At 50.0% G+C, this 27,599-nt stretch overlaps 2 protein-coding genes across 5 annotated transcripts in view; one reads left to right on the forward strand and one right to left on the reverse strand.

The window, feature by feature from the left end:
* The first annotated feature begins 1,650 nt into the window (after window positions 1-1,650).
* Window positions 1,651-25,655, forward strand: tasora (transcription activation suppressor a). Of its 4 annotated transcripts, XM_056438353.1 has the most exons (29): window positions 1,651-2,015; window positions 3,523-3,668; window positions 3,810-3,902; window positions 4,521-4,593; window positions 4,711-4,802; window positions 5,443-5,574; window positions 6,144-6,274; window positions 7,197-7,228; window positions 7,382-7,487; window positions 7,679-7,791; window positions 7,868-7,971; window positions 8,132-8,204; window positions 8,388-8,462; window positions 8,853-9,049; window positions 9,143-9,424; window positions 9,530-9,713; window positions 9,989-10,117; window positions 10,226-10,380; window positions 10,700-10,886; window positions 11,054-11,437; window positions 12,163-13,469; window positions 15,087-15,209; window positions 15,763-15,922; window positions 17,071-17,179; window positions 17,267-17,445; window positions 17,580-17,729; window positions 18,022-18,742; window positions 20,110-20,188; window positions 21,512-22,413. In XM_056438353.1, exons 1-29 carry the CDS (start codon window positions 1,784-1,786, stop codon window positions 22,070-22,072), a joined length of 6,309 nt encoding a protein of 2,102 aa, XP_056294328.1. In that variant the 5' UTR covers window positions 1,651-1,783; the 3' UTR covers window positions 22,073-22,413. The 4 variants fall into 4 exon arrangements, with proteins under 4 accessions (XP_056294328.1, XP_056294330.1, XP_056294326.1 ...); XM_056438355.1 differs by lacking the exon at window positions 21,512-22,413 and adding an exon at window positions 22,591-25,655 and having other exon boundaries at window positions 8,853-9,424; XM_056438351.1 differs by having other exon boundaries at window positions 8,853-9,424.
* Window positions 25,656-26,703: 1,048 nt separating this feature from the next.
* ccdc66 (coiled-coil domain containing 66) overlaps window positions 26,704-27,599 on the reverse strand; it is a 12,070-nt gene continuing 11,174 nt past the window's right edge. Inside the window, exon 18 of the mRNA XM_056436566.1 lies at window positions 26,704-27,599. This exon is cut by the window's right edge and continues 269 nt beyond it. The gene's annotated coding sequence lies outside the window, so the exon portion shown is untranslated.

Consider the following 27,599-nt stretch of genomic DNA (forward strand, 5'->3'; position numbering starts at 1 on the left):
GACTCCAGTCAGTGTGACGGCTGTGACTGAACTCTGTCTGTGAGCTTGTAGTTAGTTCATAAGCAGACAGACAGTCTGAGGCAGTCTGTGAGCTGCTGTCAGTAATCCAGCTCCTGGTCTTTGATTTGGTGATTTTTTTCAACAAGATTTAGATAATTATAATAATAATAAATATGAGATCCCCATTTGTGACTCCTGCATCTGTGCTTTTTCAAATAAGAGAAGAAATACAATTGCAATCACTTTCAAGTAAACCAGATTGCTCCCAGACAAGAAAAAAGCTCAATGTTGAGCTTTTGTTTTGAAGGGCAACAGCAGAAAAGCCGAACTCACGGAGGTAAGACCTGGCAAGTCGCCAAGAATCTCGGCTGTCGCGCATGCGCAGGCGCAACTTGTTAATGCCGTAACGTAAACATTTACACTAAGGTACAGGCATCTCAACATTTATTTATTGATGACAGTTTTATGTCTTTGTACTTTGACCTTGTGTAATATGTGAAGTTATCAATAAAGGTCTTTCTGCATTTCCCCTGCGCCTCACCTGTAGTGGTACGTTCCTCTTTCAGGAGCACAGCTGACAACACGGCTGTCAGAGAACCCGTTTACAGGCGTTCATTAAAATCAGGCGGAGATCTTTTCTGACGTCGATCGTCAGGAAGAAAACGTTTCAGAAGAGACTTTAGAAAATGTTCGAGAATGAGGAACAATGTGTTTCTGATTTTATTTTGGAGAGTGACAGCGAACGTCTCCGAGATCGACCGGTCGATCAAGATCGACGTGTTGGCGACCACTGCTCGAGGAGGTCCTACTTCTTTGTTGCCAATGTGTCTTCATTGTTACGCCGACCGAAAGGAGTCTCTTTCAAAGAAAGAATTGAATCGCTGCTGTTGCCCTGAGCACCGGCCATCTCGACTGAATACGCCTCTGTCGAAGCTGTATGACGTATTGATACGCTTTTATGTCGATTACTTATGACAAGACCTGGAGGGGCGAGTCCTCCCGGAAGCCAAAGAGAATGCATTGAGAGCTCTGTTTTGTGAAAAAAAATGGGTTTAACATTGGAGTCAATGGGAGAGGTCTGGGGCGATTTTCATTTCGCCTAAAGTCGCCCCAGAAGGGGCGGGGCCATTTGAAGCACGACTTTAGGCTGACTGAATGACTGTTACCTGATTGGACAATGACACACAGAGGCAGATCAGACGTCTAGTGGTAGAATGCGACTTTTTTCTTTTCCCACTAGGCAGTGCGTCGCCCCAATCGCCCTTATGGACAAGCCGCCCCTGCTCTGTTTGTACATTTATTGTCACAAAAGTAAATTCCTCCTTTGTGTAGTATTTCTTATATGTGTAGTATTTCTACACTAACATCAAATACTTCCTCCACCAGTGAAATCAGGAGATGCTTCACTATATCATAATTCATCATTCATGAATTTGTATTTTAATAACTGTTTAAATTTCCATAATATCTTAGTACATTCTATCTATTTTTTTTAATCCTGGAAGAGAAATCCCCCAAATAAACTCATTGCCACTGTAGGAGCTAACTCTGTCCACACGGTGGCGGTAGAGCGACATTTAGAGTAACTTTCAGCTGCAGCTGAAACCGAAGCGAAGAAGACCTTTGCTCCAGGAAGAGCATGGCGCGCGATCCTCGGTATGTGTGTCGGTTCGACTCCTCGCTTTCCGGAGGTAGCAGCGCAGCGGGGCGAGGGCTTCTATAGCCGAGGAGACAGCGACGCACCAACGGTTCTTTTTCTCCGGAGGTTGATAATACGAAAAGAATGGACGACATCCTGGGTCGGAGGGAGGCAGCGCGCCCGCCGAGGAGGTTGTCGACTGCCGCGGATGTCGGAGGCGCAACCGCCGGCCCGCAAGATGGCGAGGTGACCGAGGAGCGACCGGGCAGGAGGACGATGGAGCGGGGGGACGCGGCTTCGCTGGCGATCTACCGGAGATACATGCCCATGGAGCCCCTCAAGTTCCCCATCCCGAGGAAAACCAGGGAGAAAAGAGGTGGGCTGCTCCCCTTTTTAATGCGATCTATTACAAAATCACAACACGGGGAAACCAGAAGTTGTATGTTATAGCTTACTACATTCGCGTGAACATACGTTCATTACATTTACGTTGCCCCTTTTCACTAACGTTTGCTAACGGCAACGGACAAAAGAAACACCGTTTTTATCTTATGTCAGACCTGTTTTTACATATTTTTCAGTTGCCGTTGGCTTACTACGCATGCGCAGAGCGTTAATTTAAACAAACTGCGACGTGTCTCGTGTATAACTGCCGTGGTTGTGTTTAATCACTATAATTAACTATAAAGCACAATATGCGAGCTTTGTGCCGCGTTTTAATGCGACGGAAGCGGCCAACGGTCAAGTCAGGGGACGGTAGCTGGCAGTTAGCCGGTGTTATGGTTTAACAGGCGACCGTGTTAACTGGAGACTTGGCAGTTAACTTGTTGTGGTTGAGAATAGGAATTTAACACACTATATATATATATATATATGTGTTATTTGCAACTGACGTAAACATCTCCGCGTTTGATGTCGGCTTTGTGATGACGTCACTAGCTACATTCAGGGAGCTGATTTGTTTACGTTTTTAGTTCGTTTGTTTGTATTTACATGCTCGTCAGTGTCTGGAAGTAAATCAGAACGACACTGAGACAGAGATTAAAGGTGTTTATTTATATATCTATATATATATAGCATTTGTAGGGCATTCTGTATGAAGACTGTATTTTGCAAGGCCACACTGTATATGAATATTAGTAGATTAATATATTATTAGACACTAAAAAATATATAAAATCACTCGTCCATTTTTAGGAGAGAACCAGCTCTTGATACCCAGTGGTGTTCCAGAGGTTGTAAACAATGAATTAAACTACATTCTAATGAATGTGTGTGTGCACATCGACCCCACCTCTCTCACTTACTTATGGTACTTTTGTAGTTCGACTATGTTGAGGAAATGTTACTTCCTGTATTCTTGTTGTTCTTAGTTTGTACTCTAGGTTGAAATGCACTTATTGTAAGTCGCTTTGGATAAAAGCGTCTGCTAAATGACATGTAATGTAATGTAATGTGTGTGACGCTCCAGCTGAAGCCCCCCCCCCCCCCACACTGAGCAAGGCAGCTGCTGCAGGTTCTTTTGTCTCCTGAGAATTGAGCACACAAGGCGGCCGCAGCCCCGTTCTCATCCGTCTGGGTGTGGGAGAGGCTCACCTGGGAGCTGCACAAGGAGTCGACATTATTGGGACATTTATATAGCGCGTAAAATGTAATAAATGAACAACTACAGAAATGAAATATGGTAAAAGGAAATATAAAGGTAGAAGACGATGCTTATTACCGCCACTGTCAATTAGAAAAGAGTCGTGTGATCATGGCTGCAACTTTCAGGGGTCCACATACTGGTGGCCGTTGACGTTGGATGTGTATTGTCGGGAGTCGGCTCTGGGTTCCATGAGTCCGAAGAACGTAAACTGATGTGTGTGTGTGCTTTCTCTCAGCGCTGTTCCAATACGTCTCCATTGAGTCCAGGGAGTACGAAGACATGATGAGCGTCCTGAACTCCAGCTACATCGACACCGGCTCGGCGGGCTGCTTCACCTACTGCAAACCTCGGCTGGTCCACAGCGAACCGCTGGAGAAAGAGGTGAGACGGGGGCGTAGAGGCGTGGCCATTTCATAGAGGCCGCACACTCGGAGCAGGAATTCCATATATGGTCTTATTATACATTGAAATGCACAGGCACACGTCCCGGTGGAGCTTTCTCTGAAAACGTGTGTGTGTCAGTTTGTAGAGAAGAGGAAGGAAATGAAGACCGAGGGGAGGACCGACAAGGAGCTGGAGGAGAGCTACTGCTTCCTGCTGACTGACACTGCTAGGGTGAGTCTAACAGCTGGAATACAAGGATCAGAAGAAGAGGGACGAGTTTATCGAAGCATCAATTATGCCGTACTTTGGTTGGTTTTGCCTCAAAAAAAAAGAAGGAAATTATATCAATGCACTAATGTGCGTTATTTGAAGAAGAAGAAAAGCAGAGCTGATGCCTTCATGTGCTTTTGGGCCGTGGAGTAAACAACACCCAGGTTGTTGTCAGGGTTCGAACGATCATGGAAAACCTGGAAACGTGATGGAACTTTTAAATAGTTATTTTCAGGCCTGGAAAAGTCATTGAAAAAAATAAAATCCCCAAAGTTTTGAAAAAATCATAAAAATTGATATATTTGTTGACGTACCGTATGCTTTGGAATTCTCCCAGTTAGTTTGAATACTACATCTTCACACTTCTTCATGTATACGCACAATGTTTAGTCACAGAAATGTGGTTTAAAGTCCTGGAGATCCGTTGGTCTCGATGTGTATGACCCGTGTGTTATGACGTGAGGACAGAGCGACCGGACGTTCCCTCGCAACGACGAGTCGCCGGTGGATAATTCCCAAAGAGCGTCGTCCTTAAAGAACGTGTGTTTCTGGTGTCCTAACGGTTCCTGTCTGTCTCAGCTGCCCTCGCTCTGTGAGAAGGGGCTGCTGGTGGGCCAGAGCTGGAACACGGTGCTGGGAAACCCTGTTAAAGGTAGGCGGGAACAAAGGATTAGCTTTAGATGGAAAGAGAATTCCCCGTGATCTTTATTTGTTCTTCTTCTTCTTTGTATGTGTGTGTGTGTGTGTGTGTGTGTGTGTCTATCTCTAGGAGTGTATCTGTCCAGGTACTCTGACCTGATTCAGGTCAATCCCATAACTCCTGGAGTCACGGGGGAGATCGTCATCTTCAAAGTGATGAAGGTAAATCAGGAGGCGTGTCAAAGTGGCGACGCTCGTCGTCTCTCCTGCTTTGTTTTGATGTCGCTGTTATTTTTGCTCGTTTGAACGACACCGACGACACGGCTGACAGGATCTCGGTGTTTCGTCAGGTGGATCATTAAAGACAAACTCTGGTTTGTGATCCTTGACTTTTGAGATGACGCCATAACCTCCGACGTCTCCATTGAGCCCGGCGAGAACGAAGACATGATGAGAAACGTCGACTCGGCAATCCCAAATATAAAGTTGACGAAGGATCGCTCTCCTGACCCCGCCTCCCTCCCTGGCCCCGCCCCTTATTTTTTTAACCGCTGACAGGCTCAGCCGGTTATTCTTCTAAGTGTCTGACCACATTATTGAAGTAACCCGACCGACTTCACCTGCAGCTGGATCCGGTCTGTTTGCTCTCGCCGACAGACGTTGTTGAAATCGGCGAAATATTCATTCTCGGCATCTAAAAAAAATTCTTTCCCCCGAAGGCCAAAGCCAACACTCGTAGAGTCGAGTTCCCCCAGCGATTACATCACAGCTGGTTCCTCAGAGTTCTCCTTCAATACTGGACCAGTTTATATAGAAATATACATCTAAAAAGAGGGTTCCAGCTTGGTGTTTTTTTTTTCAGGGCAAAGTGAAGAGCATGTATGAAAATATGAAGAACCTCCTGGACCCAACGCCGCGCTTCGACAGCCACACCTCCAAGAACGCCAGCAAAGTGTCGTCGCTCACCTCCTACCGCGCCTTTGAGCTCACACAGGTGAACACACACACACACACACACACATTGGGACATTACATTGACGTTTCTGGAGATGGGTCATAACCCTAACTGCTACCAGCCTAATTCTAACCCTGAACCCTTTACCTAACCCAACTTTCAGCTGAAGTCAATTTAATGATGTATGTTATGGAGATGTAAAATTGTCCCCATTTTATCCCAAAAACAAAAAAAAGTTTAGTCCCCGCTATGTGACTGTGTAGTCTAACCTGTGTCCCCACGAGATGGGTCAAACAAGCTCACACACACACACACACACACACACACACAGGAAACATCTTTCCATCCAATCATGGGGTCATTGGGGTCACGTCCCAAGCCGAAATGGTACATGAGACCTCTGAATGTCACAAGAAGCCCTGACCCGGCCACACGTGTCACGTGACACACGCAGTGGTCAGGTGACTAGCGTCAGGGCTTTTAATTGCCGAGTAAAACATGACATTAAATAAATATATCGTTGGAGTTCAAATATTTCTCTGATTTTAATCCGATTTTAAAGAAGTGAAGCGGGCGTTGAACGCCGTTGCCCTGTTTGTTTGTTTCAGCAATATTTCTACGAGTACGTGTTCGACGAGCTGCGGCCGCGGCCTCGCCAGGTCTGCCCCTACGCCGTTGTCTCCTTCCAGTTCAAAGGGAAAGATTCGCCGCTTCCCAGCAAACCTCTGGCTCCCATCAGGTACGGAGGAGCGGTCTGTCTGTCCCGCGCAGACCTGAGATATCGTAAAGACACGTCAACAACACGTCAACAACACGTCAACAACACGTCAACAATTCAACAACCGCGAGAAAATATCTCAAAAGTCCATCAAGAAAAAAATCGGCATCTTGAAACGTTTTGGACGGTTATGTTTTTAGAAGGAGAATGTATAATAAGAATTCCCCGTAAACAATTCAACATCTTCACAGTTTTCCATTAATTTGACACTTTTTAATAATAATAATAATAATATACACTTTTATTAATCCCCAAGGGGAAATTAGTTCTCTGCATTTAACCCATCCTTAGTTATTAGGAGCAGAGCAACTGGGGGTGCCTTGCAAGGACACTTGCAACTAATGGGGAGAGCGGGGATCGAACCCACAACCTTGTGGTTGCAGGACGGCCCTCTTACCCCACTGAGCTAAAGCCGCCCCCTTTTTGTAATATTTGTAATAACTTCATAATCCATGAAACGATAATTTAATTGGATAAAAATGTCACATTTTCTGAAATATATCCGTTCCCTGAAAAAGGGGATGACTGTGACATCACACACACACCAGGACGCCATCAGTTTAAGCTCCTCCCATCAATCTAAATATAGTGATGAACGTCTTCTCGCCACGCTGCACCTTTTTATTGCGTAACTTGTACCGATGTCTGCACACCCGTTGTGTTATTGTGTTTATACTTTACGTCTTTTAACACAACACACTGCACCACACCGCCACGTCGTTCTGCTTCAGATCAACAACCTTCTTCTTTTGATTTGATCGTTGTTATTGGTAAAAACAGTTGACGGTAATCTAAGTGGTACGCTGTCCCTTTAAATCACCCTGATCCCAGCGGTGATTCTGACGCTCTCTCTCTCTCTCTCTCTCCTGTGTTTGACGGACAGGTCGAACAGCCAATCATCGGAGGGCAGTAGAGGTGAGTCGTCCTTCTCCTCCAATCACTGCAGCGCATCCCAGAGGCGTTCACAGGCTGCTCCTATACAGGGCTGACTCTCTCTGTCTCTCTCTTTATTTTTCTTTCTTTCTCTTTCTCACTCTCTCTTTATTTCTCTCTCTCTCCCTCTCTCAGAGCGTACTCAGTTCACAGTGTGGACCGGAGATTTGGTGAAAGGTGACCAGCTCCTCTTCCAGATCTCTCTTCGCTCCTTCTTTCCTCCCCTCCTGCCCCACAGACTGTGAGTACTGACCCACCCCCCTCTCTCCCTCCCCCCATTAGCTGCACACACTTTATTTATTTTATTGGGAAACAGCTTTGTGTGTTTGTTTTATGACATGTTTTTTGGGTCACACGCCCTTTTGGCTTCATCACCACGAGTAAAACAAGCGCACCCTCCCCCCTGTCCACCGCTCTGTGCGTCTCCCTCAGACCGGAGAAGCTGGAGATCGGCCGCGCGATGAGGCTCGACCAGGTGGCCGTGCTGCTGCCCCCCGGCCTCCTCCGCTACGACCTCTACAGCAGCAGCAGCCACGAAGGTGAAGGTGAAGCCTCGGTGACCCTGACGGAGTTACACCTTCAACAGGACGCCACCATAAGATTTGTTGTGTGTGTGTGTAGTTGTGAAGAGCGGCCATTGCTGCAGCCTGCTGGAGGTGACTGATAAGAGCCGCTCTGCCACCAGCGTGACGAGCCTCCTCCAGGAGCTGGAGGTGCACCGAGTGGTGGGTTATCACGCGGCCTTTCAACCTTTTATTCAGTGAAAAGTATTCTTCCGTGTCCCGGTGTGAGGATACCGACACGTGTTGATAAGTACGTCGTAAAAAGAGGAGGAGGAGCAGAAAGAAGTGGAACGAGAGCTGAAGGCCGGTCGTCTCTCCTCAGGTTCTGGTGACCCGGCTGTCCGACCGAGGCGTCCTGCTCCTGATGTCCAGCGTCCAGATGGCCACGCCCTCTGGTAGGACGCACACACGGGCTGCACTGCTAAATATATATGAGACCGCCCGAGGAGGAGGAGGATGTGGTTATGTAACAATGAGGCGCCACAGAGAGGCCGATTGACCTCCTGTTGGAGTGTAACTTTATCCACATGCTACCAATAATAATAATTATAAAGCTGATTATGTTCCTGTGTTTTCAGAGAGAGGAGAGAGCTGGAAGAGATGCCTTCAGGCGCTGTTCGTCTTCCCAGAGTCCAGAGAGCTGGCCAAGGCCTGTGAGTCCTGCTCGGGGGGGGGGCTCATACAGACAGATCATAGTTTTGATCCTGTTTATTTCAACCGATACGGATCCATAAAGATCCTCTTCGTTATGAATTATTATTATCATTGTGAATCTACATCACTCAGTCAGTTGACCCCGCTGCTGCTGCTGCTGATGTCAACACAATCAATAACACAAGGGGAATAATGGGGTTGACACACACACACACACACACACACACACACAGGTGTTTTAGCGTTGCACGTTACGTACTGGAAAGTGAAAATGGATTGTTTTATTTTTTCGTTCTAATCTTTTGGCCTTTCATTGTTTTTAAACCGTGAATCGGCGCCGAGAGCAAACCACGTGAATATCAACGTCGTCTTATTTCTCCCCCCGGCAGCGTCGCGGTGCGCCTCCTCCTCGCCCCGCGACGCCTCCTCGCCCCGCGACGCCTCCTCGGTGATGCTGCGGATGAGCCGCTTCATCCCGGCGCTGCACCACGCACTGGTCAAGGCGCGCGCCAACCCGCCGCCCGAGCTGTCGGCCGGCGTGGAGCGCCAGGCGCGGGAATACCTCGCCGGCCTGAACGAGGGCGCGGTACGGCCGGCCGCGCCCCCCGAACCCGCCGCTCTCACCGCTCGGTCCTCGCGGCAGACGAAAGGACACACTCTCCCCGTCTCTCCCCTCCAGGTGCGGCAGTACCCGATGGGCGAGTACGAGTCCCGACTGGAGGAGCACGCCACGCCGCTCCCTCCCCCCAAGCACCACCGCGTCAACATGGACGGCTACCTGCGCTCCTACCTGTACAGCCCCGCCCTCTACCTGCTGTCGGTGGCCCGCGCCCGGCAGATGGTGGAGGCCAACTGCCCCGAGGAGGCGCAGGAGGCGAAGCTCGGGAAGAGAGGCGGAGCCCTGAAGGAGGCGGCTACGGCGGCCGGCAGCGCCAGAGACGAACTGACCAAATGGGAACATGTAAAACATAAATAAACGCGGATCACGGCGCGGGCGAACATTCCTTTACCGCCATGGCGTCGGTCTGGCGTCACGTGTTTTTTTCTTTCTTTCTCCTCGCCTCAGATGCAGCAGCTGATCGACCTGGTGATGAGCTGCAAGAGGAACGCGGAGAACGAGGTGAGGAGGGAGGAAGGAGGCGGCGTGACGGCGCCGGGGAGGAAGCGGAAGCTGGAGCAGGCGACGGCGGAGCGGACGCTGAAGTTCCTGAAGGCGTCGCGGGAGCACGGGACACACGGCAAGGTCCCCGGTGAGGAGGCGACGCGCTTCACCTCCAGAGTCCTGGGGATCCATCTGGGGATCCTTTGAATTCCTCCCCGAAGGAGAGAATAGTTCGAGGGTCCGAGAGACTCCATTTATTAATCTGCTCATTTGCGTGAAGGAACCAGCTTCTCGCCTTCCACTTGCCAACTCCTTTTAGGCCCAACATATTTGCTTGTCTTTTATTTTGTAGTAGTTTCTCGTTTTGTAATGATTAACGGGCGACGACATGTCGCTGACGCGTGTTCCCTCTCCGCCTCCTAGTGGAGGGAGGCTACGCCCCTTCCTCTCCCGGCTCCCTCGCCTCTGTGGTCGGCTCGGTGGGTTTGAAGGACGCCGAGCTGAGGGAAGACGGATCCGAACTCGGCGCCAAGCTCCTCGGCCTGCTGACAGGTGACCGACCGCCGGAGCGGAGACCGATGTCCTCTTCGACCGGGGCAGTCGATGCCACGCACGCCTCTGGTCGCGCTGTTTTGAAAAGTCTCCCCCCCCCCCCCACAGACCTCAGCCAGGCCGCCAGAGGAAGGACCAATCGGAGCCTGTCTGAGGCGCGAGACGAGAGGACGAGTGGATCCTCTCCGTTCGATAGCCTGGCCGCCAAGCTGGGTCTGCCCACCAGCTGCGACATCGACCTGAGGAGGCAGGAGGAGCCGGAGGTGACTGGCAGCCTCCGAGCGGAGCGTCTCGTTTCTCCACCGCGTCGGTCTGGTTGTTACTGGTTTGAGGCTCCGAAGCCGTCCTCCATCTCGGGGAGGATCGCTTCGCTGCTTCAAATCATCTCGACGCGGCAGACCTCACGGGGACTAAAGACGCGGATCATAAGGCCGTGAGGTCTAAACATCTAATCGCGTTTGCCCTCTGTTTAGGGATACAACGTGTCTGAAAAGAATGGTCCTTCTTGAAATGAAATATTGAGGTTTTATGAGGTTATTAAAGTGTGTGATTGTGTGTGTGATTGTGTGTGATTGTGAGCAGACGGCAGGCAGCGTCAGTAGTTTGGAGGGTTTCAGTCCCGGCTCCCACAGCGGGGAGATGAATCACCACGGAGCGGCAGGTAGAGGAGCAGGAGGAGCAGGAGGACTCGAAAGGAGAGCGGGAGGATACGAGAAGGAAGAGGAGGACGTCCAGTGGGAGATCCCGTGGGTCCTCATCCCCATCACAGGTCCGTGTGCCCACTCTGGATACACTTCACTAGGAGTCATTAGTGTCTTTATTAAACAATCAATCCCACAAATGAACACATTAGAATATCGACGGACGAGGAAAGAGAAGCAAAGTGTCCAGATGTGCAGAGTGACAGGTGGGAGTTAATGAGCCTCTTGTCTGCAGGTGTGTGTTCCCAGAGGTACACCCACAGGGAGCGCAACATCCCCCGGGACCCTCGCTTCCAGCGCCTCGTCGTCGCCGAGGCAACGGGCGTCGCCACAACAGCCCGAGCCCCCGGGACGAGCCCCGCCCCCCCGTCTCCAGCCTCCCCGCTCCAGTGCCCCTCGCCCGACCCCAGCCCTCCCCACTCCCCCTCCCAGTGCCCGTCCCCGGAGCCCAGTCCGCCCCCTTCGCCGCCTCGGTGCCCGTCCCCGGAGCCCGGCCCCGCTCCCTCGCCCGCCTCCCGCTGCCCGCCTCCGCGGCGCGACCCCCGCCGTTACCCTCCCCGGCCCGCGGGGCCTAACGAGCTCGCCTCGTTTAACGGGGCGGCCCCCGGGGAGACCGCAGGTAACCTCCCTCTCTTCTGCTCGTTGCATCTGTTCACGTTTTAAACTGTAATTGGCCAGTTCTGAATTGATCATTTCAACAACAAAAAAAGGGTCAGCTTGAGGTTCCTGCTTCAGTGTTTCCTGAAGTCTGGTTTCAGGAAGTCGACGTGGAGCTCATGGTGACGCGGATGATGTCACAGACACTGTTTGCTTGTTGTTTAAATTAAGCTCCTAAGTTTCACTTTCTCATAACGTTGTATAAAAGAAGTCGTCAGTCAATTCAGATGTTCTGGGGCACGAGAGCCGGTTCATGTGGAATGGTCAGGCTTTTAAAATGTTTCTATTGTTGACAAGTAGCTGAACATTAACATGAAGAGACAAGTAGAAAAAACTGTGCGTGAACAGCTTCCTGAAGTCTTCTTCACCTACGAAGATAATTGTTAATCTTAGGCCTTGAGCAACTTTTGCACTCCACTATGAATAATGCCAGACTATATTATATATATATATAGATTTATACATATATATATATCTATGTATATATACATATATTTAAAAAATATACATATAAATATATATATAAAATCTATATATATAATATATATTTTTATACATATCTTTTGAATATATAAATATATATTTTATATATATGAAATAGTCAGAACTTGGTATCAATATATAATATATATATTATATTAGTTTCTCTACTCGGGATGCATCTAATGTGTACTCCGCCTCCTGCAGGACTGCCGAAAGACGTAGAAGAGAAACCTCAGGGGACAGAAAAGAACGACGCGCCCTTCGTTCCTGCCTCCGTCCGGCCGTCTGTCCCTCCTGAGGCGAGGTTGAGCCCCTCGCCACCGCCTCCACCCACGGAGGGGGAGACGGAAGATGCGGGGATGGAAATGGGGGAGTTGACGGAGGTACAGGCAGAACTTTTGGTGCAGGAAAAAGAAACCCAGCCAGTTCAGAGAGGGGAGGAAGAAGAGGAGGAAGAAGAGGAGGAGGAGGAGGAGGAGCCGGCCGGCGGTTCTTTGTGCCCTCCGTCTGTCTCCTCGCCTCCTTCTCGCCTCGACGGCATTGTGGACAAACACCTGAGCAACTTCTCCTCCTCGATGCAGCTCCTCCTGCGGGAGCAGAGCGTCCGCTACGACGCGCCGCAGTCGCCTCACTCCACCACCCGGGACGCCGACGCCCCGCCGGTCCCACGCGCTCCCATTTCCCAGTTCTCCCAGTACGTCACGTTCTACAACCCCTGCCCCCCGGTGCACGACTACGTCAGCTCGCTGCAGCGCGGCATCGACAGCCTGATGACGGAGCACGACGGCGGCTGGCCGAGCCGCGGGCCCGCCGACCGGGACTCGGCGCTGGCGAGCATCGTCAGCGATTTTGTGTCCAGCATCCGAGCGAGCAACGTGGAGGCGTGCGGCGAGGAGGCCGGGCCCCGCGGCGAGCAGACGGCGGCCGACGGCCCCGCCCCCTCCAGAGGGGCCGACGGGCGGCGGCCGCATGCGATCGCCAAGCGGGTTCCCCACGCGGCAGCCGACTTCATCCCGTTATCCGTCACGACCTCCGAGTCCGGGTCCGAACCCGCCGACGCCTCGGCGCTCACGCCTCCTCTGACCAGGAGCCCGCCGGGGGTCGGCAGAACCGTCGCTCGTAACAGACAAACGCAAGATGGCGGCGCCGCCAGGACGGCACATTGCGCCGCCGGTGTGGACGGTGAAAGTGGGAGTGGCCTCGAGGCTACGAACTGCAAGGGGGCGCTGCCGAGGTTCACCGGCGTCTCTACGACCTCGGCGGAACCGCCCCGCCCCCGCGAGCGGGTCTCCAGCCCGTCGCCTGACTCCGCCCCCACGTCCGCCGCCCCCGCCCCCGCCGCGTGCCCCCCTCCTCCGGGCGCCGCCCTGAGCACCCTGATCAGCCGCTTGCAGCCCGAAGTGTTCCACAACCTGGTGGAGATTTTCAAGGACGTGAAGAGAAGCTCCGCCTCCACGCATTTCTACTTCCACTGCAGCGAGGCCGGCGACCAGGTCCACGAGGACATCAAGGTAACAGACCGGCGCCGCCGCCAAACGCACGCGGACACACGCCGATGTTTGAGTTTCAGTCGGCTTCAGTGAAAACGCTCCACGGCGTTTAGTTCAAGGTCAGAATCAGAAACAGGTTTATTGCCAAGAATGTTTTCACAAACGAGGAATTTTCTTTGGCGGAAGGTGCAAGATTCGCGCACCAAGACACCGAGGCGCCGTCCGCGGCGCCATCTTGGAAAGGGTGGATGAAAGATTACAGCATAACATGAGGGAAGAGAGGCGAGAAAAAGAAAAAGAAACCCCCCGACTATGCCCCTAGAGGGGTACAGTGTGGGAGCAGGAGAGAAAAAAACCACCATTGCACATAAGCACATACATCTTAGACATGACTTGCAACAAGTAGGAAGGGGGGGAGGGGAGGTAAGCCAAAGACTGGGCGTTAGCCCCGCCATTGGGGGCAGAAGGTAACCAGCACAGACAAGCAGCCAGCCCGGTCCGTCAGCCGTCACGGCGCCGGACGCAGACCCCGTCCTGTCACCCTGGGGGGGCAAAGCAGGCGAAGGCGTGGGACGGGACGGGGGGGGGTAGTGATTGCATATCAGTGTGTTGAAGTTTGTGTGTGAGTGGCCTGGTACGTCGTCCTCCCCCAGGCCACAACAGACAAAGTTCCCAGACCGCAAGATGGTCGTTGCCATGGAGATAGCCTTGAAGGGTCCTGGGGAGAAAACAACCACAGGTGTCTGTGGATAGGGGGAAGGGAATGAGAGAGATTCTCACTTCAGTGATCTTCGGGGGAGTTGTTGTTCCAGTCACGGCCTTGGCCAAGGCCCGTCCTGGTAGAGGGAGCCGAAAGCAGATAAGATTGGGATTGTTTGGTCTTCCAGTAGCTGCAATTCAATTTTGCGCACCTACTATTCCTCCATTTCCCTCCCATTTCCCAATAGGATTTCAAAGGTGATGATCTCATGGCCTCAATAAGTCTGACAAACACACGGACACGGCGCCAGTCGGGCGGGTTGTGTTGCGTTTGGAAAAGTAGGAGAGGGCGACTTCGAAGTGGACTTAAAGCAAAGTGGATTCATTCAGCACAATGTAATGCGTGGACACGGGCTGCAGGGAGAGGCTCAAGGTCATTTGAGCCGCGCCCGTTTTGTTTCCAGTTAATACCCAAAACGACTCTTTCCCGAGCCGAGGCCGGCTCTCCGAGCGCCAACATTCTGTGAAGTCGTCCTGACCTCGGATCTGCTCCCTCTGCCCCCCCCCCTCATTATAATAACTCCATATGTGTGTGTGTGTTGCGTTTGATGTGAGGCGCTGTAGCTAAACCGTGAGAGGGAGGCCTGATGCTTCTTATCAGTCACATACTTCAGCTGCTACCTGCTGACAGGCTCCGCCTTAAATGTATCCACCAAAATACCACAACCTAGTACCAAGTGATAATAATAATAATCCATTTAATTTATATAACACTTTTTAAAATACTCAATGCCGAACCGCTGAGCCACAGTCACCCGAAAGTTCATTTGTTCCTTTTCGCACTCGCGGCCGCGAGATTGTCTCCGACCCGAGGTGCATCGAAGCCCTCGGTGATGTCATCGTGTGTGTGTGTGTGTGTGTGCTCTCTTTGCGGCGCAGGAGTACCTGTCGGAGCAGGGCCACGTGGAGCAGAGCCCCGGGGCCTTCCTGAACCAAGCGGGCTCCGCACACCGACTGCTGGTCGTCATCAAGAACCAGGACATCGCGGGACACGTCCACAAGGTAACACGCCGCTCACGAGGGGCCACAGCCCGTTGGTCAACGTGCAGGTGCTCCAGCCGCTGGACAAGAATGTGTTAACGGATCATAAATCAATGCCTTTACAACGTAGGGGCCTCAAAAGGTTCTTGCCATTGAGTCTGATGTGATCTTCAAACCTGCCACAATTAGAAGTGCAGTATTCCCTCCATCGCATGAGTGGGGTTGGGAAGTCGATCCCACAGGGGGGGGGGGGGCTCCCCCTCCCCCTCCCCCCATGAGGGCTAATTGTCTTGAGCCCCTCTGGGACTCTTGCATGTGCCGGAGCCTCTAGACACTCGGATCAGGTCTTTGTCTGCCGGTAATGAGGGCGATGGCGATAGAATAGGGAACGGAGCCTTCCAGAACCACGGAGACGAAGCTCTCCATCCGAGAGCCGACGGAGCCGCAACCAACACGGTTCTGAGTGAAGTCGGCCCAGAGCCGCCCACTGGGTCGGCCCGCCGGCCCGAATCTCCGGGCGACTAACGGGAGGTCGGTGTGTGTGTGTGTGTGTGTGTGTGTGTGCTCTCGTCAGATCCCCAGTCTGGTGTCTCTGAAGCGCCAGGCGTCCGTGGCGTTTGTGGGCGTCGACACCCTGGACGACATCAGGAACAACAGCTGCAATGAGCTTTTCGTCTCCGGGGGCTGCGTCGTGTCGGACGACTTCGTCCTCAGTCCAGAATTCATCACCTGCGGTAACTCGATCACCAGCAATCGAATAACAACAAATGTAGAAAAAGATCAGTCATTTTGTAACCAATGAGACGCAGGAGGCCGCGGCGGGGCCTTCACTCTCCTGTGACCTTCACATTTACTAACATCTTTTAACCTTGCGGTCAATTTGACCCCAGCAATTAAAACCTCCAGAAAATTATTAGAATTAATATTGTTTCCCAAGTTTAAGTGTGAGGTACTTTATGTTTGTTTGTTGACGACCTAAACAGCCCTTTAAATAAATAAAAAAGTTGATATTTCTTCTATGCGTACAAGTTGTGTTCAGGACATTAAAACATATCATGTGAATTTTATGTTTTCCCAGTTGTCCCCAATAAATTAGGAAAAGTCAAGAAATATGAAGCAAGCAACATGATGTCAATCATTTTTTTAGAGACGCTAAACATCAAATGGGGTCAAAAAGTCGTAAATCGCTTTTCCTAAAAATAAGACCACGCCCCTTCTCTTAAAGGGGCTCCGCGTATTCGGTCCTATCGATCCCCGACAACAGGGGCGTAAAACTCATTTTCACCGTGTGCCACATCAGCATCATGGCCGCCCTCAAAGGGTTGTAACCGAAAAACTACTGCCCAACATAGTGTTAAATAACTCTCTTTGCATTTGATTATTGTTTATTTGAGTGTAGAAGTATTGTACATGAGAACATTTCTCTTTATAGTATAACATAAATCCACTTCATTTGAAGTTATTTTATTCATACAGTATAAAAAGGATTGTTTTTCTAGTATATTCACAAGTTCAGGAGTAGACGTCTGAATTTATGCACAGAAATACATCACATAAGGACATGAGAACACACACACACACACATTCTATTATGTATTTGCATTTTAAAAGCAGCTGGAACCGTCATTTATTCATGGTATTTTATAGTTTTTTTGTTCAAAAGGAACAGTATTTCTTCAAATATTTACTTGATTTTATAAGCAGGACCTGAATGTCCTGAAAATCTTGTATTAATAAATATAATTTAAAACAGCAATGACATTTTAGTGTTATCCTTTTGCATAACACCATCCTGTTCAGTCTTAAATGTAACTTGTTTATTCCTGTCGACACCCTGGAGACAGATTCATCCCCATGGTAACGTGTTTGTGTTGCTCTGCAGACCGGCTGGCGTCCCTGCTGAGGCTCCTGGAGCAGTACAGCGCTCCCGACAACGTCTGGAAGTGGAAGGTCCACTGGCAAACCCACAAGAAATTAAAAGAGCAGGCCAGGTACCGAGGCTGCGGCCGCGCGCCGACTTTACTGACGTGAGAGCGTCGACCTTGTGACGCGTGGCGTGCGTTTTGTTTGGTCGTCAGGTTCAGTCGAGATTCCGCCGGCCTGCTGGACGTGCTCGCGGCCTACCAGAAGCGGCAAGTCGTCGAGTTCCTCCCGTACCATCACTGCGACACGATGAACATCCGGTCGCCTCCCCTGGACTGTGTGACGGAGCTCCAGGCCCAATGCACACAGTACCGACACACAGTCTTCCTGACGGGTGTGTGTGTGTGTGTGTGTGTAGTTACCTGAGATTTGATAAAGACCCAATTCACCACCTGACCCGTAGCACTCATGGTACCTCGTCGTCTTTTTCTCTCTCTCTCTCTCTCTCTCTCTCTCTCCCCCCCTCAGAGAATCATCTTGAGATGTTCCCTGCCTACTCCAGAAGTGGCATCATGGTGGCCAGCGTTGACAAACTCCTGCACAACTTCAGCAGACTAGTCGGTTACCATGACGTCAGGCACCGGCAGCCAATCATAGAGGACATGCTGGCTTCCAAAGGTCCGTATGTGAAGTATGCCAACCATTTCATTTAAATGGGAAACTCAAGAACATCCTGTTCATCTCATTAGACATGCTGAGTTTGACTCGCCGTGTTCATTGAGTGAATTCTGGTCCCATTGAGAGTAAAACAGGCGATAAAGACGGGTACGCTCTAGGGCTGACGGTTGATTGACGGGTCGCATTTTAAGCATTTGAGAAAAGAAACTCGTCTGATGAGGTTAGTCTCGATCCGCTCTCTGTCCTCCGGAGGCCGCTGGCTCATAGTGACTCTCTCTTTCCATCTTCCCAGGACACATTCATCCCCTCTCCTCCTCCTGCGACCCATCCCAGCATTTCCTCCTGCCGGCCAGCTCCGCCCTCCCCGCCTTCCCCCATCCGACCGACCAGCTGGTGCCGGACGCCTCCTATAAGGAGGTCGCGACGCACCATTCGGAGACGGACTTCGAGGTCCTCCGGCTCGCCATCTCTCAGTTGCGGGCCGAGCGCCACGCGCAGCAGCAGAAGCTGATTGACACTCAGGCGCAGCTGTACTTAAAATCCCTGGCGAAGCGCCCGCCCGACGCCGGTCGCACCGGGAGCGGTCACCGCGCGCCCGGCGCCGCCGAGTCGGCGAAGGTCACCCGCGACAGCAAAGCCGCGGCGGTCACTCTGGAGATGATTCACTCGAAGTTGGAGCAGGTGGAGGTGGAGGAGGGGCGTCAGTACGGAGTGGAGGCGGTGGGAGGAAGACTCGGAGGAAGTCAAGAAGGTGGAGAAGTGGCTGGAGATCACCGAGATGGTACTTCACTCACACTGGGAGGACACGGGGATCCCGGTAATGGTAAGACGTCGACGTCCTCGTCCAATCAGAGCAGTGCGTCGGTGACGGGACCAGGCACGCAGACGAGCTCGACCGGTGACGGGAGAGAGAAAGCCAATCAACAGGGAGAACCTGTCTTTCCCAAAGCAGCGCAACATCCAGCAGCCTCCTGCAGTACACCAGCTTGTCCTGTAGGGGGCCACAGATTGAGGTTAGTTCAAGAGTTCGTCTACAGGTTCGATTTGTGATGGAATCTGAAACTTCTTTACTGGTTCTCTGTCGTCCTGAAACAGCATGTATGCTGCTTCATGTGGGCACTTTACACACCTCCTCTAAGGAGGAGGAGGAGGACGAATGGTTCTGTCCACACGGCAAAATAAATACGGCAGATTTTGGAATGTGAGTGTCTCGCCAATTAGTTCACTTCCATTGACGTAGGAGACGCCTATTTCCAAATTCCTGTCATTCCCAAACAAAGAGCGCTCCTGCGCCTCACTCACTTCGATAAAATGCCGCTACAACCAGCTGCCATTGGGTTATTTTGTGGCTTTGCACATTCTCCTAAAGTATGGAAACATCCTTATGCAGGAGAGGGATCAGGGTTTTGTTCTATGTGGACCACCCGATCCGTATGGCCCCCTGTTAGGAAAAGGCTGCACTCCAGCACATGCAAACACTGGGTTTGTCCACGAGCTGGACGTGCTGAGGCGCCTGCCAGGTGCGATGCTCACCGGCCATGTGGTGGTCCCTCCTCGTGAGGAGAATCCAGAGATGGTTCAGCTACCATTAGCTCTCAACGCAGTTTGTCACAAAAGGCCAATGATGGGGTCCTTCCTGACCGCAGTTGGATCTATGGCGTGCTGTAAAAACCTGTGTAACCGTCATGCGAAAGAGTGACGATGAACACGGATACCTTCCTCCCTGGATGGGGGGGGGGGGGGGTGGTCTCAAGCTGTCCACGGTGCTAAGTGTTGACATGTTGAGCAACAACAGAGCGCTTGGCCCGCCGGCTAAAAGAGCTAGAATCCCTCTCCTGTGGTCTCAGAAAAAAGAAGAAGAAGAAGAAAGTGGGGAAGTTATTCTGCAGTTGACCCATCCTGAGTTATTAAGGAGCAGTGGGCTGCAGTGAAGCAACTGGGGGTTCAGTGACTTGCTCAAGGACACTTTGAAATGCAACCAATGGGATGGAACCGGCTACCTTTTGGTTACGGGACGACCGCTCTCCCCTTAGAGCTGCAGCCGACCCCTAAAGCACCTGCTTTCCATCAGAACGGTGTACCCCGGGGGTACAGAACCACACAGTGGACCTAATGGCTTGAGGGGGTCCATCCCACAACAGATGGGACTGAATCACACGCATTCAGCTGTTTGGGATGTGGATGCGTTCCCTCAACGACCCCCGAGGTCTCTAATTCATCCCCTCTTCAGGACGACAGTCTAGCGATCGCTATTTCGGTCCAGAATAATTTCTCCGGAGGTTTACCGACGGGACCGAAGAAGAGTTTTACCGACTGCCAATGTTTGCGTTGTCTCAGTAAGTCGTACGCTGTTGAACCTTATCTTGTTTCCTTCCTGTAGAGACACACTGTCGGGCCAAGAACCGCCCGTAAGAGGAGACGGCGCTCCACCTGGCAACAGCACTGCCAGTGGCACCAAGGTAACAGGAAGTATAACCAATGTAACAGACCAGTACGGCAGCTGTTAGCCGGTTCTGATGGACTCTGATCTAACGCTGAGGTCAATCTGGGCCCTGCTTAGGAGCCACGGTCCGATGAAGCTCTATTCTTTATCGTTGGCTCCTAGCAGAGCTCATATTGATACTCAAACTGAGTTGTTAGTTTATTTGAGATGGGTATGTTGGAAAATTGCGATCTTACCATTGAAGATTGAGTAGCTATATCTGTAAGAGAAAAGGGATGAGACCCTCCAGGTAGAACGCAGTCAGTGGCAAGGTCATGGAATGGCGGGGGGAATTCCCATTGGGGAATACAGACCTATCAGTCCGGCTCCTTCGACGGGTTCATTATCCTAATTTCCAGGATCTAACCAGTACCCATTCAATAGGGAGCCCCTCCTATCGGAGAACCAACGTCACAGAATCCACCGTAAGCATGTGTAACCCCTCTATCGAGAGAGGAATAGGCTATTCCTTACTCTTAGACCCTGGATGACCAGGAAAGAACCCCATGAGCGGGAAGATACCCACGATTTGTAGTCTGGCGCTCACCAGAAACGCCACCGCCCCACGTGAAACCCCCAGAGATCGAAGTCTACAGAGAACCAGACGAAAGTCTTTCTTCAAGCTATCAAACCCTTGGTGGCAGATTCTGTCTACAGTGTCCATGTAGGCTTTCTTTCTGGCAGAAAAGCGCTGCCTTTTCCTTTTTTATAAATATTAAAATGTTCTAACTGTATACTCATTTGTCATTGTGAACTGAATTGCAAAAAAAACACGCTGTTAGTTAGAAAGAAATGCAACGGAAGGACCTTCAGCCAAGAGGTGGTTTATCGTGCTAGGATTTCCTTTCAATGGGGTGTGATCCAGCAGCTTAGCATGCTGTAATGTGTGTCCCTCGGGGTGGACTCTCCTTCCCAACCACAAACAAACAATCCCCCAAAGGAAACCTTCCCTTTAGGTTACAGTCCCTCATTTTTCATCCGACCCAATCATTGCCTGACTTCAAGCAGGAATGGGAATAGCCAAGGACCAAGAACAAAAGACCTGAAGGTGAAGGAAGAAAGCTCTGCAACCCCCAAGGGTTTCTTCCCAAGGCCCCAACTGCTGGGTCCCCGCCTCCAAGGGATGTAAGGATACTAAGATGAACCCAGTCGAAAGGTGTGATACCTTGGTCAAACTGGGATGGCAATAGCAGCAGTCACACCAAGTATCCCGGTTACATCACTCGGATGCACAGTGGCTCTTAAAACGGTATAGAAGGGGATTGTTTTACACCGATCTAATGTCCTGCCTCACCCCTAGACCTTCACAGGAGCGGGAGGTGATCGACTATCACCTGTTCCCGAGCCAAAGTGGACTTTCCCCAACTCCGTTCCGCAAACCCAACCGGCACTGGCAGAAAACCAGGGCGAGGAAGGCACCCTGGGAAAAGAGGCGACCGCTTCGCAAGGCTCGGCCGGCAGCTGTGAGCCACGCCTGCAGCTGTACAACCACAAGGGGGACAAATTCAGCTTGACGTATCTTTCGAATCCCAATACCTGGAAGGCCATCGCCTACGCCAGACCGGGATGGACCCCCGACCACCTGCCGTACCTCAAGCCTGGCAACCAGTATTTGGAATTCAAGGCCAACAGTACGGTGGTCTACATTGGCATGGCTCCGCCCAACGGAAGAGGTCCGAAGAAGGTGGCCTGTGGAGTCACCTGTTACAACCACAAGAAAGGCCCTTGGTGCGAGGTCCAGTCCCACGATGGGTCCAGGATCTGCATCCTTGGGGTGCCTCTCCCAATCGCCTGGACTCCTCAGATGGAGGGGGGGCCACCGGGGCCGAATGCAAGACAAGAGCCAGAGCTCCCTATGTGAGCCAGGAAAGGAAGCCACCGCCTCAGAGACTGACGCCAAGATGGGGGAACTTGACTCCGCTTATGTAATGGCAGTTTTTAAACAATGCATCCTATAAAATAAAACAGCCGGTGTAGAAACCCCTCTCGGCTCCACTGTAAAAGAGAAGTAACACAGAGAAGGAAAGAATAGCATGGAAGTCGGTCTTTACGGGCCTGATCCAGAACCCTTCACATGAAACCTTGTTAAAACAATCAACAGAAGCCATGGTGCTTTTTACTATGTATCTTTATATTTTTGTACGTGCTTTTTATTTTGGAAATTAAAACTAAATGGATCAACTGGTCTGTTGAAAGACAAAAGACGTGTCTACTTTAATCTCTAGCGTTCTCTCAGCCAAGCCCCCCCCCCCTTTGTAGTCCACAGTTCCTGTCACATTAAATTAGATGTGCTAGTGTTTGCTTCTCAAGAAACGGAGACCTGACTCATCAGAAACCGGCTAACACAACCCAAATCCTGCTCTGCTCCGTCCACAACAGATCCAGCACCACGGACAACATCTGGAGCTGGCGAACAACCAGCAGCTTCAGCCAAGTCCGTCACGACAACATCTGCCTCCCGTCCAGCAGCAGCGGCGGGGCGCCGGCCTCCTCCAACCCCCCTACCGACCTCGCTTCCCCAACCAGCACCCGTCTGTCCGCGGGAGTGGCCTCCTGGGGCCCGTGCCTGTCTGGCCACGGGTCCTGGGCCCCGCTAGTCCCGCAGCGGCGCTGGTCTCGGGCTTCCAACCGGCCAGCAAGGACTTCACTCCCAGCCTGCTGGGCGGTTACCAGGACCCTGCGGGTGGGGGCAGCAGCAGGTTCAGAGGGGGGAAAGGTGGAGGAGGCGTCAACGGGACGTAGAGCGACATTTTAACTCCCCTCCAAGGAACGTTCCCCCAAAAACTACAAAACACGCACCTCCTGATTACTAACCGGCGCTTGACTGAAGGAGAGACGCCTCAATGTTCATGGAATCAGGGTGGAGCACAAACCGGGTCCAATCCTCGGTCTCCGGAATCCAGAAGGAAAATTATTTTTTCCTTTTGGAGGGGTGGAATTTTTCTTTCTCTTTCTTTCTTTGGCCTTTCAGTGCAATAATGGTGGATACAGAGAGGCGGGAATGCGATTCGGGTCGCACGGTTGGAATCGGACCCGGGACGCCAAAACCACTTTGTTTAAAGTTAGATTTGGAAGATCATCTTTATTTATAGACATTTTTAAAGAAACGATGTTGGCGTAAAGTAACAACATGATTTATTGGACGACGGTCTTCCAATGAAGTCGATACAAAGCATAGAAAGAAAAGATCATTTCTCCTGATCGTTCAACTAGCTAACGATATCAGTTTTACTATCGTCTATGAAACTGGATGGTGGCAAGAAGAATGTTTTTAACGTTTACAGTTTTCTGCGGATCGATGGAAATCGATTGATGCTCAACTGTAATCAGTTAGCGTTCGACTCCATTGATCATATCGATCATATTGGTGGATTTCAATTTCATGGAAGAGATTTTCTAACTTTTTTCACCCTTTAAAGCCACGAAGGAGATGATTATCTTCCACCTTGTGGATTTGTACTTTCTTTAACCAAATGTTTCTGCTGTGTGGAACCCCCCCCCCCCCCTTTTGTTTTTACTACCTACTGTAACCACTTCCTGTTGACATGTCGGTGCTGAAGAAGCCCAGGTAAAACTGTACAGGGTATACAAAGAACAGAACAGTTTTACTGAATGGGCGTAAACATCCAGCTGTTTTCTCTCTGACGGCGTCGACTATACGTTCAACAAACTCCGGATGGATCCCGTTTCCCAGCTCTCGCTTTTTTAAAGCGACTATTTGGACAGTTTCGAATTAATTTCTCTCGAGGAAACCCTCGGAGCTGCTCATTGGTTCTCGTTGCATCGAGGGAGGGACCAAGATGCATCTTGATTCTGACGGACTCTTGAGACCCTTAAAGAACTTTAATAATCTGTACAGGAATAAGACGGACTGACTGCCTTACACGTCTTCCAGTGGACTGTCTGTCAAAATAATATTATAGAAGATTTTTTTCTTCTTTTTCTACTGAATGTTTTGATTGGTTATCCAGGGAGCTGTTTGTGTTTAGTTATGATGTACAGTAGAAAGTTAACACGTTTTTACACCATTTTTTGTATTAAAATGTTGCCTGCGGAAACCAGCGAGCTTCCTTTGGCGATGTTCTTGATCTCCGGTTGAGCGACTGCACGGCGGAGAAGAGAATCCATGGAGCGGGTTGTACAGAAGAAGCGAGGAGTCGAGGGGACATTTGTTCCCCAGTAAACGACACCTGACGCCCTCAAACCGGGCCTCAGGGCCAAATCTATTGTACCTATACATGCCGCACCAGTGAGCCCGATGGTCATCTCAACGGATACGGAGGCCGGAACGATTCCGTCATATTTACTCTGAGGAATCTTTAAAAGTCCATTCCATGTCGAGTGATGAAGGCAGCCGACCTCGTCTGAAGGCCGGTCCACGTCCGGAGCTCCGGAACCAGTCGATTTGAACCTGGACCCCTTCTTCTTGACCCGGGGAACGATTTCAACCAGCGGAGAAGTCTCCTTCTGAAAGCTCGTCCACAAGCTCGAGATCTCCCAAACGTGAAGCCGCGGTTTGGTTTTCGTTGTCGCACAATGACGAACAGACGGAGTTCTCTCTCGGGTTCCTTCCAGAACGTCGTCGCAGACGTAGAACAACGATCCGAGTCCAAATTAAAGGGTCCTAAAACCCCGGAAATAAGTTATCGTCTTTGCATTTCCTGTCTCAAAGTCGATGTTTTTGATTCGATGACTAAAATGAGGTCGATGGTTAAAACGAGCTGAAGAGAATTCAAAGTTCTGTTTGATATGAAATCACATTCCACTCTCATCCTGTTGGGGGAGAGGCGGGGTTTACCCGGGACATGTGACCCGTTCATCTAGAGACACCATTGACTCTCTCGGAGCCTCCAGTTAACCTGAGCTGCGTGTCTTTGGACTCTGGGAGGAACCCGGAGAACCCGGAGGAGAACGTACAAACAGAAGGGCCGGACCCGTGTTCCCCCCCCCCCCCCGCTCGCTGTGATCCACTACACCACCAGCAGTACACACACCGCATGAGGCCTTCGACTCGTTGCTCGTCTTCTATAAAAGACGCTCTGCGGCTAAATGAGGCGACGAAACGTCGTCATGCCGACTCGTTAGAAAATATATCTATAAATAAATAAAAAGTTGTGTTCATATGTGAAATTATCTTGTGGAACAAAACACGAGTACCATGAACTTGTCTGCCAGAGATTATTGTGTGTGTGTGTTAATGTTTCACCCTGTGGTGAGTTCAAAGTTTATATACGTAACAAAGTACATTAACTAGTACTCACTACTTCATACCAGTACTTCTTATCAGCTACATTTATCTGACAGCTTGTCACTTTTCATCCCGTGCAGGTTAAACCTTAAATCTCCAGATGTGTTGTTTGTGACGCACTGAAGGGGGAGGAGCTTCCTTTAAGAGTTGAATTATGAAGATAAATAAACGCTTCAAAGCTTCTTATTGGATCAGCTGGAAAACGTCATCAGTCGCTTCTTCTCACACGATCTCAGAATAATATTAAACTACATTCTATATGAATATAATGGAGTGTCGCGATTTAACCAATCCACGACGAGGCGTGCAGGAGAGACCGGCCGTACTGCAGGAGGGTTTTAGTTGAACTTCAATCAGGTTTATTCAACAGAGTATCACACGAGCTGAATACGTGGACACGGGTCTGTAGGAAGGAACTCCGCTCGCTCCATTCCTGACAGAAACTCCAAAAGATAAGTTATGCATATAAAGTCTAAGAGCATTTGTGATTGGATGCGCATAATAAGTAGGAGGCGGCCCGTGGTTTAGACTTAGGAGCCTCATTGGAGCACAGGGTGTAGTCCAGCCCTCTAGGCCCCACCCAGGTCTTCTCCAGCCATCAGTAGTGTGTGCATGTTGTTTCTCATTTCAGTGAATATGGGGTTAATTAATTCTGCTTGAAGAGTTCATGTGCGGGACAGAGACATGATTCACTTGTTGCTTTTTGAAGATTCTCTACCGGGCTGGGGAGTCTTAAGATAGTCTTATCTCTTTCGGGATGGGACGAGCTGTGGCTAGAAGGTCGTTCCCAGGATGCAAAGGGCCAGTGTAGGTGTGTGTGTGGGGGTGGCAGAGAGAGAGCCAGTGTGTGTGTGTGTGTGTGTGAGAGGCCAACACAGGGCCAATGTGCTCAGTGTTGCACTATAATTCTAAAGTGTCTATATATGACCTATTTTCTATGAATTTATTTCTACAGGAGTTAAACACGCCTCATTAATTCATCAGGAATATAATTCAGAAACGACACGAGAGTAAAACACATTATACTGCACAATGAGTACTTTGACTTGAGTGACGTTTTGAATGCAGTACTTGTACATGTAATGAGTACTTTCACAGTAATAGTACCTTTCATTGTACTTCAGTGGATCTGAATACTTCTACCATCACTGGATTTACACTTTAAGTGAATTTTGTGTCTTTAAAAACATTCCAACATACAATAAATCACAACGTGCAAAATAAAGATTTGACAGATTCTCAGAATACTTTACATAATTTATTTAATTTGCAATAAATAAGAAAAATACACACAAAAAACTGAAAAACTTAACAGCAAGGAAGCAAAAAGAAACATGGAGCTCCTCGGCCAGCAGGAAACGGAATAAACAAAAACAAACAACAACTCAACGTATTTCTGATTTTAAATAAGCGATTTGATAAAGAAAAGAAAGAAGAAGAAAAGTAAAAACAAAATTAAAATAAAACTATCGTCACATGAATCCAGTGAGGGATGAACATGATTATGATTTTGCCGTGAGGTAGAACTGAGGGAGACTTTCCTCCAGGGTTTTAAGAACAGGTGTTGCGTAACAGGGCGTTCAGACCGTGGTCACCGTTACCACGACGACACGACGCCTGTTTAGCTGCCCGTCGAGGTCAAAGGTCATCGAGTGAATATGAACCCAGAACAGGGATCTTTATACCCTTCAGACTGTTACTTTATGAATAATAATAAATATAAAGTTCAAACTAATTAAAAACTGTCAACATTGTTGGTAAATAAACAACATTTACACAAACAACACCTTGTTCTCATTGTGAAGATGAACACACACGTTTACAACCGGGAACATACGTGTTTTGAAGATTTGAAGTGGTATAATAGTTTCATGTGATGATGTTATGAGACTCCCACAAACAACAATGATCAGGCGATCCATTGTCTCAGCCTCTGGTGGCCACGATTGGTATTACACCCATGTCACAGATTTAATAAAAACAGGAAAGAAAACTGATGTTTCTTCTAAAAATAGATCACCAGATCACTAGATCACCTGATCATCAGATCACCTGATCACTTCCTCTTCCTGAAACAACCCAAATCCAGAATATCTTTCACGCTGATATTTTGACAACTGTTGTGGCACATTGAACATTC

The sequence above is a fragment of the Pseudoliparis swirei genome, chromosome 18 (genome assembly GCF_029220125.1).
Source record: "Pseudoliparis swirei isolate HS2019 ecotype Mariana Trench chromosome 18, NWPU_hadal_v1, whole genome shotgun sequence".
NCBI classification, from domain to species: Eukaryota; Metazoa; Chordata; class Actinopteri; order Perciformes; family Liparidae; genus Pseudoliparis; species Pseudoliparis swirei.

Coding starts and splice junctions, on each gene's coding strand:
- tasora (XM_056438351.1), top strand. CDS start 1,784: ATGGACGACATCCTGGGTCGGAGGGAGGCAGCGCGCCCGCCGAGGAGG. Junction 10,887..11,053: donor GGTCCTCATCCCCATCACAG/GTCCGTGTGCCC, acceptor TCTTGTCTGCAG/GTGTGTGTTCCCAGAGGTAC. Junction 11,438..12,162: donor GGCCCCCGGGGAGACCGCAG/GTAACCTCCCTC, acceptor CGCCTCCTGCAG/GACTGCCGAAAGACGTAGAA.